The sequence below is a fragment of the Sylvia atricapilla genome, chromosome 2 (assembly GCF_009819655.1).
Source record: "Sylvia atricapilla isolate bSylAtr1 chromosome 2, bSylAtr1.pri, whole genome shotgun sequence".
Taxonomy (NCBI): Eukaryota; Metazoa; Chordata; class Aves; order Passeriformes; family Sylviidae; genus Sylvia; species Sylvia atricapilla.
This window is the reverse complement of record NC_089141.1, coordinates 20623059-20634248: the sequence shown is the minus strand read 5'-3', so window position 1 is coordinate 20634248 and position 11190 is coordinate 20623059. Positions and strand designations below refer to the sequence as shown.

The following is an 11190-nucleotide window of genomic DNA, read 5'->3' as shown; positions in this document are numbered from 1 at the left end:
CTAACAGTATCTTTCAACTATGAAAGACACATTTTTGAAGGGAGGAAATTATAAACCAACATCTTTTCCACTGCTCTGAGAGAAGAGGCTTTAGGAACATACCAGGAATCCCTTATCGGCATCCCTGCTCCCTTGCCTGTTTCAAAATTCTCTGAATAATTTGGAACCTAATTTTCATCTCAGTCAAAATACAATCCAGCAGATGCCTCAGCAGAAATTCTGAGATCACTATGCCTGGCACTCTGCAGAATGACTTCTCTCTCTACAAAATGAATGCAAGACCTTATCAGTCTGCCAGGGTAGAACAACACCAGATGATGTTGCCACCTGCACTCTCTTGCTTAATGCTCCAGATGTTGAAGGGCATTACCGTAGCTGCATAATATTTGTTTTCAGTAGTGGGCTCAGTGCAAACTAAGCCACTACTAAGCCACTACACAAAGCCTTTCTAAACACACACACAAAAAAGATGATGGATTCATACTGTTTAATAAACTTTTGTTTCATTCAAGCTCTTTCAAAGTTAGGCCACATAAGCTGCATGTAAAATTCACCAGCTGCTACAAAGGCATTCCAGATTTCCATTTCTCCAGACACTGGGAGACAGGCACAAAAGAATACAGCTCTCCATATATACAGCTTGAATATAGTCCTCATCCACATTTGACATCCAGCCCAAAAACAGTTCCAAATAGTCTGTCAGTGGGGAAAAATGACCCTTCCTTATGTTAATGAAAATTAACTCTCTCTCACTGTGAGTAATAGCACTCCTCCAAGCCAGCCTCATGCTACAGGGAATCTTCATCTGTATCAACGTCACTGCTTGGTTTGTTCAACCTCTCAAATTCTTCTCCATCCTACAGAAATCAGAAGCAAAAGAGAACAATGTGAGCAAAAGTCATCTTGTTATTAATACCACTGGGGGAGAAAAAAAAAAAAAAAAAAAAAAAAGAGTAAGGTTTATTCTGCAGGTATCACTTAAAGCAAAATCAAGACACTGCAATTCAAATCTCTTACTAGTGTAATATAAGGTTTATGAATACATACTCATAAAAAACATTCCCAGTATCTTTAACACTTTTCAGTAACTCACTGCCTAAACCAGCTTGCAGTCTATTCCTCCATACGGTCATAAAATGGTTTGGGTTGGAAGGTAGTGGAAGAATGCTAGGTCTCCCTGAAGCCTTCTCTTCTCCAGGATGAACATTCCCAACTCTCTCAGCCTGTCTTCATAGCAGAGGCGCTCCAGCCCTCTGATCACGTTCCCCTGGACTTGCTCCAGCAGATCTAAGTGCCCAGAGCTGGACACAGTACTACAGGTCTCACACGAGCAGAGGGGCAGAGTCACATACTTTGACCTGTTGTTCATGCTGCTTTTGATGCAGCAGCCCAAGATATAGCTGGCTTTCCATGCTCACATAATGCTATTCGTTTCTACAACAGCTGCCTAGTTGTAAGTGCTAAAATAGATGGCACCTGGCATACCAAAAGTATGTGAATTTGTGTTATTTATTGCTCATTAAACAACAACCTAAAAAGGCACCACGTGGAATTTCTGGAAAACATCTCCAAGCTTCAAGTTTTTCGTAAGGCAGAGGGGACAGCGCTCTCTGCTGGTCACAGTGTGCATCCACACGGCCCGTCCCTACCCGCGGGTGACGCACACAAGCATCAACCCTCCCCCTTAGGCGACTGCTCAGCCCAGCTGAATGACAGCTCTAAGAGCCGGCCCCGACACCTTCTAGGTAACTAGATCACTCTTCAAATCAGAACAAAAACACTAGCAGGCCTGGAGGAAATATACAGGAAGAAAACAAACCCAAACCATGTTAAAACTCTGTACTTAAACATTGCCCTTTTGTCTTCAGCTATCTGTGACTGTTATGGTAGAAAGTACCTTAACATCAAATGTGTTAACTTCCTGATTATGTGGTCTAAGCTACACAGACTTACCAGTTCTACTTAGGTACAATTACTTCCCAGACATCAATTCCAGTTTCTGAATGCCCTGGGCAAATAACTCTCTTGCTTATAAAGCTTTCAAGGAAAGGTTTGTACAAAGCTGAAGTTGCTCCCAGGACTGTCTACAGTCACAGCAGGAGAGCAATTCTTACCAAGGCTTCGTGATTTCAAAGAGTGGCACATGGAAGCAATACCCAAGATTTTAAGAAATACTGCAGAGCTTTAGTGTTGAAGGATGAGTCAGGTCACACACAAGTTGATTCTTCCAAACATTTCTTAGCATAAAGGGAGGTGAAACAAAAGAGAAACCAAAGGAGACAAGTACTGAAAAGCCTTACCCCACTTGACCTCTCCCATGCATCTCCTTTGATGAGTTTTCCCCTTTCCCGCAGAGTGGCATATTCCAGGCCTCTTGCTTTACTGGCATTATAAATGAATATGGAGAGAAGCACTACAGGAGCTTCCAAAAAGAACTCTAGAGAAGGCCTGAAGTCAAAGACGATGAAAGACACAGTGGTGATGATGACAGTGTTGATCTGAGCAGTCATAACATGGAACATGTTGTCTCGGAACTTCAAGATGAAGGCTACAGACAGCCCCAGGAAAGCTGTGACAAATATAAGAGCCACGGAGAAGATGTTGTGTCCATAAAAAAAGCCACAGTTCCCTATCTGCCTCCGGTCCTTAGCCTGCAGCACCAGCATGAGCCCATTGAACAGCACTCCAAAGGCATAGAGTTTGCTGTTCTGTGTGAAGATGCTTTCCCCAAGCTGATCCACATCTTTCAGCATCTTTTCATTGTAGATGTTGGCCAGGGCAGACACAAAACACTGCACTAGAATAAGCAGATGGCCCAGGCTGAGGCGGAGAGGCTTCAAGGCTCCTGCCATGGTACTGGTCACATTCCATTGGAAGCTGTGGAGGAAACTTGGTGCTGCACAGTTGCCTTTTTCCACACATACTTCCTCAGGTCCAGCAGCGAGAAGGCAGTGGTTAGAGGGCCTAAAAAACATACTGTGATGAAATCCATGTGCAGCCAAGCTGTGCTGATGGCCTCCAGTTCCTCGAGTCAGGGCAACGATGGACAGGAATAAAATCACCAGAGACGCCCACTGTACCCAAGAGAGTCTTCGCCTGATACACAAAAAAGCCACTAAATTCAGAAACACAGTGATATAAATTAAATTACAGAATATCCAGATTTATAAAACATATAAAAGACATAGTGCCACAGATAAGGAGACAGACAGGTGTAAAGAAAAGTCTTTTCAGAATACAATAAAATGCCAAAATGCAATGTGGTTTTCTATGGCAAAGAGGGTCGAGACTGGCAATCAAAGAGGTACAAAATGAAGTATTCTTTATTTGGAAGAATAAGGAAAAGGAATAACAGGCCTTTCAAGATCCTGTTATTTGTAGATACTGATTGCCTGATAACTTAAAAGCAACTCCCATCTCCACGGCAACAAAGGTCTGATGAATAAAGTAAAAAAATCACAGACATCCAGATAATTACCATCTTTCTTTCAAAAACGTTCACTATAGTGGTCTTTTCCCCCATGATTTGGAGCCCTTTTATAGTATTTTATGATGGTAACTGATAAATCTACAAATAATTTATAAGATTACTAGAACTATTTATACTGTTTTTCCACTCAAAGCCTGTTTATCTTGGCAAAAGTCAAAAATCTGGAAGATTAAGTGAACTGTGCCATCACAAGAGACACAAAACTAAAATGAGAAAAAGCATTTCAAGTCAGACTATCAGGCACTGTTTTGGCATATTAACACCTACAGCAAGGACTTATTTGTGCCGTATTCAACACAAGCAACTTTTAGAGTGTAAAGTTAATACCCATTTCCCTGATAGTCTTTTTTGAATCTAAATCATACTACAAAGAGCACAAATTCAGTAAAGCAGAACACCCTGTCTGGCTTTTGTCACATGACTAATGAACCAAACACACCTCTGTCTTTGACTCTTACATATCTCATTTCCTCTTACTACACCCTGTTTACACTCAATTAAGAACTGCAACAGACTGGTAAGAAGTACTGGCAATCATGAAAAAAGATATTTAATGTATAAATGAAAGCTTTCTTCTTACCATTCAATGACTATATAATCATGATTTCAACTGTTTTCTACTAGAGTTGACCAAATATGTAGACTCACATAGGGACTCCTAATATATTATTTCCTACACCTTCAGATGTAGAAAACAAAACCACCTCTCCAAGCTGGTATAGCCGCAATGACAGAGAATTAGTGTTTCCATCAGATAAAGAGAAAAAATGTAGCTTAACTTCATCAAAGCTAGGAAGATTTAGATTTCATTTACTTTAGCAAATACTACTTACTTTAGCACTATCCTGAAGAGAAGAGCTGTTGTTATAATGACAAAATTTGAGAAGAGTACAGCCATTGCCTTGAAAGAGAAGGAGAGGAAAAAAGTTATACTCCAGGCACACCATGGACACCAAAAACCTACAGACTTCGAGTGTTCACCTTCCTGCAAGGTGCCACAGTGAAAAGCACTGGTACTGAATTTTCTTCCTCACCCAAAAGGTACAATAACACATCTGTAAAATGATATTCAAGTCCCATTTTCAAAATCTCAGGGAAATCACAGAGCCCAAGCTCCACTGCAGTGTGGAAAGCTACACTGAAATGAAGATGTGAGGAAACCAATGCAACAGAAAACTTACATAACGGAGAACAGTTTAATTTTCAGTCAGATCTGTTCCCCAGCTGGGCTGACCAGTCAGTTGCAAAACCAGCTGCACCAACACAAAGGAGGAAGTTGCGCCAAAGTGAGAATAAGAAAAGAATTAAGCAAAGAGTGAAGAATAAAGCAAGGTGAGGCTGCTCCTGGCTACAGTGCCATTTGCAGTGCTCATGACATTCCAGACTTGGACAAGGCACTTGCAGAAAAAAAACTTCTTGTATGTCAAGTGCTTTCACTGTAGAATTTATCAAAGATAAAGAGGTGCTTGGCTTGAATTTTCAAGACTGCAACTGTAATTAAAAAAAAATCTACTTCAAAGTACAAATGAAGACAACTCTAAAGCTTCTATTTAATTTGGGAATAACTATGTAACAACTTCAGTGCTGTAATTTATGGCCATGATCCCAAGCTGCAACCTCCTTATGGCAAGCATTGTCTGTTTTGTCTCTGTATTAAGACACTTTATACTGAGACACCAGACTAAGAAGAGGCTCTTTTAGGCACTCCAGTTACCAGTAAAGACCAGAATCCACCAGCACCAGTAGGAAAAATAAAATCCTTTTTTTGAGGGCGGAGGTGTTTTGCAAACTGTTATTCTGGACTGCTCTGTAAAGTCAGTACATGGACAAAAGATCCAGGCATCTGAAGTTTTTGGTCCAATTGAGCCTCAGAGTGATCTCATCTTTTTTAGACAATTTTACATGAAAGCATATATGGATTCAGGAGTACAAAATACAGATTTTTTTTCCCTTGAATTTTCTCATCATTCCCACATTCCCAACTCTGCTATAGAGAGTCTTTTTCATGGGCCAGAGGAAAAGCACAGACTCTTCTCTCATTATCTTCCACTTTATCCCAACATACTGTCTGCTGAACAGTAATTCTAATGAAATAGCACAACACAGGCTCTCAAGTAAGCTAAAGACTTACTGACAATGAGACACCTGCCAAAGAAAACACATCTTAATTGTCCACTTTGCAAAATTAAAACCCAGTAAATATTCCTGTTAGGTGAAACACTGTGGAAGGAGAAAAATACTGAATAAACAAGGAAACCTGGCAGAAATCACTCTGGAAAAAAAGAAGCCTTTATGCAAAATGTAGAAGTGTTCCATGCACACTCTGGTTTTGCTTTACACTCAATGCCCCCCATCCAAAGAAATTAATTTTGAGTCCCTTTGTTCTCTAAAACCTCAAGAGACCTCTGTTCTAGATGAAAAGAAATGGGAATATTAAAGTTCCCCATGCCACTAATCTGCACATCACAAGCAAAATCTCGTAAGGTAATTTAGCCTAGGTAATTTGGCCCTAGGAAATTTAGCCACTAAAAGGTACCTAGAGTTATAGCTGAAGTTTCAAGCAGAAAAAAAATCTCATCAAAGCAACTCTTTAATTTCAGCAACTGCTCACCCAGGTACTACTTAGTCCCAAAACTACTTTGTATTTAAAGTCATATGTCCAAGTTCAGTCAGGTATGGCCATCTTCCTTTTAAGCATCTTCACATTTCACATTCATGATCTTGTACACTACCAGGATATTCCATCTTAGAGATATTTAGTTATCTCTTTTAATACTTCTTTATCATAGTAATGTTACAGTTTCAGGTAACCATCATAGAATTTCTCTAATTAAAAGATGCTAGAAATTATAAAAAGAGGAATCTTAGAGCACGTGTTCTGAAGGTGTGCATGTCTAGGTGTGCATGTATGTGAAACAAAAGCTGTGTGTATTACAAAGGATTACCTTAACTGAACCAAATGAAATTGTTTAAGACAAAAATAGCATTTATATATACCAGGCTTTGCTTCTACAAATATTATAGCTAAATCTCCTTCCTAAAACTAAAAACCAAAACAATCCACAAAAAAACCCCCAACAAAACAAAAAAACAAACCCAACCTCAACTAACTAAAAATCACACCACTACCACCAAAAAAATCCTATCAACAAAAACTCCCCATATAACAAACCACAAACCCAAGCAGCTGTGCATGTTTTTTTCAAGATATCAGACTCATGATTTTATTAGGTTTTTTCAGCTGAGCCCTGTTCTAGACTCTGGATTGGTCTGTCAGTGACCGAAATATACACGTAAGAGAATATTTTAAAGAGAAATTCTGATAGAGAAGGTAGAAAACCATTTATTTTTAATCTTCAACAGGGGCAGCCACAGTATTTTATAGCAAGCACAAATCATCTGTTTCCATCTTACTGCAAACATAGATTCTGAACCAAAAAGTATCAAGATTCAAAAATAAAGGTAAGCACAAATCTGGTACAATTTCCTAAACATATGGTTCATCAAAAAGGATGAGGATAGCTAGAAGAAATTACCAACTAAATTTTATACCTAAACATAGCTAACAAACAAATGCAAAAATTAAGTTTGTTTTCTTCTTCTCCTTCTCAGTTTTTGTTACACTTATTCCCTTTGTGAGATTACACTTACTCATACACTTGTATGTCACATATATGGAGTGGTAAAAGCCCCACAGAAAAGTGCAGCTCAAATAATAACAAGAGAAACAAATTGATTGAAAGAGAAATAGAGTTGAAGGAGGCATAGGAGGAAAAGTACCAAAACTCTCCCACTTCTTAGGCACTTCACCCTATTTCTAAATCATTTTTGATGAAGAGAATATAAAGACTCTTCTCTGGTGAAAGTTGTACAACACTGACCAGCCAGCAAGAGAGTGGGAAGGTAACAGATTATTCTTTCACCTGCCAGTGTTAAGACAGCAGCCAGACTCAGTTACAGTCCTGCCTTGCCAGTGTTACCACAGTAGACAGCCAAGAGCAGTATTACCCACTAAGATATTAGAAGACATGTTATCCAGTATTAGTATACTTACTGGCTGGAGGTAGGACAGTACATAGAAGACAATCAAGTTATCCAAAAAGTAAAGAAAGGCAGGAATTGACCATTTCATGGAATTACATACATTCTTCCAGGAAAAACATTCAGAGAGATGATCCATACAACCCTTTTCTGAAAAAAAAAAAAAAAGAAATCAGTAAGAAAGACATCATTCCTATTATTTTGAAAGCCCATTCCCTTGTAATAGAATAAGTATCACTGTTCTCTTTTGAGGAACACCATTAGACTGAAAACACTTGGGTTCCACAGTTCTCTGGCAAGACAGGAACCTGTGTTCCAGGTCAGAACACACAGTTGCAGCAGCAACTCTCTGTGGTGTTCACCTCCTTGCTTCAGTAGAGAAAACATAACAGAATCTGTTACATTCATCACAACATTTCTCCACTGGGAACAAAACTTCCATTATCAACCAATCTTTGTGGGCCAAATAGCACCCCAGAATCCCTACACAGCAGTGATATCCTTACTGGGTGTGACTTCCTGTTGACTTTTGATCAAATCTACAACAGGAACAATAACACAGATAGTGGATTCCTTCACAGAGCACCCAAAAGTCAGCCAGTAAAGTCAGAAGTACAAAATAAACCAGAATTCAGTATTTGCAGACCACAGTACAGCATCTGGGTATAAAGAGAACATATAGGAAGAAAAGAAGAAAGAAAGAAAGGACAAAGCACAAAGAATGACATTTACTTAGGTATTAAGGACACAAACTTTAGGACGAAGGCTGTGATAAACTTTAGACTACTCCAGAGCTGGCATCAAAATTACATTTAATGAAATGAAAACTATCCAGTGATAGCTAATTCTCTCCTGAATCATCAACACATTGAGCTCAGAAAAATTCAGACATCTGGATAAAGAAAAAAGAAAAAAAAAAAGAAAGAAAGAAAACCAGAAAACATGCAATCAGTGGTAGGCAATGGTGGCAAACACCAATTGAATATATTTACTGTCTTAGGTAAGTCTGTACTAAATGGTGAAGGTGCAAATTTTATTAGCTTGCCAGAGCCATAACTGTTTCCTGGAGAAGTAGACAACACCAACAGTTCAAGTTAACATGAATCCCCAGTGCCTGACACCTTCTTCCAATTTAAATATTTGTTCTGCACCATTTTGAAATACTATGAAGTTAATCTCTCGTTGTGTTTACATCAGGACAGAAAAGAAAGAAAAAAAATCACCTGCAATGCAAAATCTGTGGCAAGTGGGGACTGTCATCTGTTGTTTAAAAAGAAGTGTTTGTAGGACCGCAAATCTTAGAAAGTCAACACATTTTAGTTATTTAAAAAGTAGGTACTTACCTTTTTTCCTATTCCAGACTGCCAACACTACACATACAACCAGTTTTACTACTTCAGAACAGATGTTCACTGTTGTAGGAAGGTAATCATACTTGTTATCTGTGGGATCCAGCAAATCAGAGAGTACATAATCAGTTTCTGTCTCCTGCATTCCTAATTGGAGCAAGAATCTATTTTAACCATTCCAATCACAATTTTAGTCACAAAAGGCTTTGTCATAACATTCTGTTATAAATGTTTCAAAGTTTATAATATACATCTTCCTGAATAGCCTCTTTTCTGAGTTGAACTCTTTCCTCATTTAGTCCCAGTTCACAGCAGAACACAGCTTTTTAAAAACAAATTAAAATGGGAAGGTTTTCCCCAAAGACCAATGTGGTACTTTTTAACCCTTCCCAAAAAAATTACTTTCCAGGATGACATAACCTACTTTCAGGACTGGCAACACCAGCCAGTTTTAGCACACCCACTAGGATACCACTTCTCTCCTAAGCCTGTTGCAAGAAAAACATTTCAATCAAATCATGTACTACCAATAGTGCTTACACAACAATCCTGTCTACGAAGAGTTAGCTATAAAATAAATCACCTGCCACATCTTATAAAGGCAGATCGTACACCTTGCAACCCAAGTTATACCTTTATGGTAGACCACTGGCTAGATGGAGATTCTCCAGCACAGAAACACACTTCCCTATAAATATAATAGGATGTTTATGCAAATAACTCTGCAGGTGGAGAAGTAGGGTTTTTGGGTAAAGCCCAAACATCAATGCTTTCTTATTCAAGGTACATCATGGATAGTGTCCAACAGTACCTTCATTAGCAGAATACTTCATCAGGAGGATTCGACTTGAGCCCAACGCAATGAACACTCCTCCAAGTAGAAAGGTCTGGCTGGTTGTCTTGGAGCAAAGGGCAAATCGACTACACCTCTCCAACTTCATTCTGCTGCCTCACTGTTAGCACCCTTTGGATGGCAGGATAAAAAAACACTATGAACAGTACCTCCAGAAACTGGTGACACAAGGCCAAATAAGTGTATTTTACTGTTTTCTGTAATGCAAAGATGCAACATAGAGCAAGCCACGCTCTTGTTCTACAACTATTGTTTTCTTATTAAAAAAAAAAAAAATCTAGTTTAACCTATGATGAGCACTGCCATGTCAATTAGACCATGGCACCAAATCCAGTCTTTCCTTAAAACACCTCCTTGGATGGTGACTCCATCACCTCTAATTCCAATACACAGTCATCCTTTCTGGGAAGAAATTCTTCCTGATGTCCAACCTAAACCTACCGCGGCACAGCTTAAGGCTGTGTCCTCTTGTCCTGTTGCTGTTCGCCTGGGAGAAGAGGCTGACCCCCCACCCGGCTACACCCTCCTTTCAGGCAGAGCGGTAAGGTCACGCCTCAGAGAAGGGTATGTTACAAAGACCGTCAAAGGGGGATAAATCATATATACACAGGGAGGCTGATTCCTGAGAAGTCTGCAACTGCGGCATACGGATTAGCTAAAAGAATTAAATATTTCACAGGCTTATTTTTCTTTAATATTTTTTAAGCGCTCTTGCTCCTAATCCCAGCAAGGAGAAGCGCTGCAGCAGCGAAGCGAGACGAGCCCTTCAGAGCTGCCCCGGCGCCGGCTGGTTCCGAGCGGCGGGAAGGCACAGGGCGGCCAGAGCCGGCTCCTCCGCCTCCAGCGCCGCCGTTACTCGCCCAACCCATTAACGGGCCCCGGGGCCCCCGCAGCCGGCCGAGGGACGAGCGGGGAGGGAGAGCCCCTCGGGGCCGGCTGCGGGCTGGGCTCTGTCTCACGGTGACGGTCCGTCCCATGCCGGCAGGGCGGCCGGAGCGCGGCGAACCGGACCGGGGGGGGACACCCACCTCGCCACCTTCTCCGCAGCGGAGGAGGAACACCCGCCGGGCTCTGCCGACCGCCTCCTGCCACGTCGCTGTTTCAGGCTGCAGCCGCGAGCGGCGGGGCGGCGGCCGCGCGGGGCCAGCGGGGCTCCGAGGCAGCAGCGCCCGGTGCCCGGACGCCGCGGCCAGGCGCACCCCGGCGCTCCGGGTCTCGGGAGGCTGTGGCAGCACGGTTCCCCTCACTCATCCCCGCCGCCCAGGGCCGGGCTCCCCCCGGGCCCCACACGAAGGCCCTTCGGCGCTCCCCCACCCCCGTCTCTGACCCCGACTCACCCCCCCCGCCCCCCCCGGCCTCACCTGGCGGGGCGGGGCCGCGCGCACCTCCCCGCCTTGCCCCGCCCCTCGCGGACACGCGCGCGCGCCCTCCTCCTCCCCCCCTTCGGCCCCGCCGGC

The 11190-nt window shown here is 41.8% G+C and overlaps 1 protein-coding gene across 3 annotated transcripts; it reads right to left on the bottom strand.

Annotated features, from left to right (window-relative positions):
- Nucleotides 1-472: 472 nt before the first annotated feature.
- SLC35A5 (solute carrier family 35 member A5) lies at nucleotides 473-11181 on the bottom strand. 3 transcript variants are annotated; one of them, XM_066340936.1, is made up of 7 exons: nucleotides 11095-11181; nucleotides 9692-9844; nucleotides 8875-8973; nucleotides 7545-7681; nucleotides 4324-4391; nucleotides 2301-3096; nucleotides 473-857 (listed from the first exon to the last, which is right to left on the bottom strand). In XM_066340936.1, exons 2-7 carry the CDS (start codon nucleotides 9819-9821, stop codon nucleotides 789-791), a joined length of 1299 nt encoding a protein of 432 aa, XP_066197033.1. In that variant the 5' UTR covers nucleotides 9822-9844; nucleotides 11095-11181; the 3' UTR covers nucleotides 473-788. The 3 variants fall into 3 exon arrangements, with proteins under 3 accessions (XP_066197033.1, XP_066197032.1, XP_066197034.1); XM_066340935.1 differs by lacking the exon at nucleotides 11095-11181 and adding an exon at nucleotides 10762-11000; XM_066340937.1 differs by lacking the exons at nucleotides 7545-7681; nucleotides 9692-9844; nucleotides 11095-11181 and having other exon boundaries at nucleotides 8875-8945.
- Nucleotides 11182-11190: the final 9 nt, after the last annotated feature.

Bases quoted from the DNA above. Each gene is read 5' to 3' on its own strand.
- SLC35A5 (XM_066340936.1), bottom strand. From the start codon at position 9,821: ATGAAGTTGGAGAGGTGTAGTCGATTTGCCCTTTGCTCCAAGACAACC. The intron at 3,097-4,323 runs GTAAGTAGTATT...TTTGTGTATCAG, and splicing joins CTCTTCAGGATAGTGCTAAA to GCGAAGACTCTCTTGGGTAC. The intron at 858-2,300 runs GTAAGGCTTTTC...TGATTTCTGTAG, and splicing joins CATGGGAGAGGTCAAGTGGG to GATGGAGAAGAATTTGAGAG.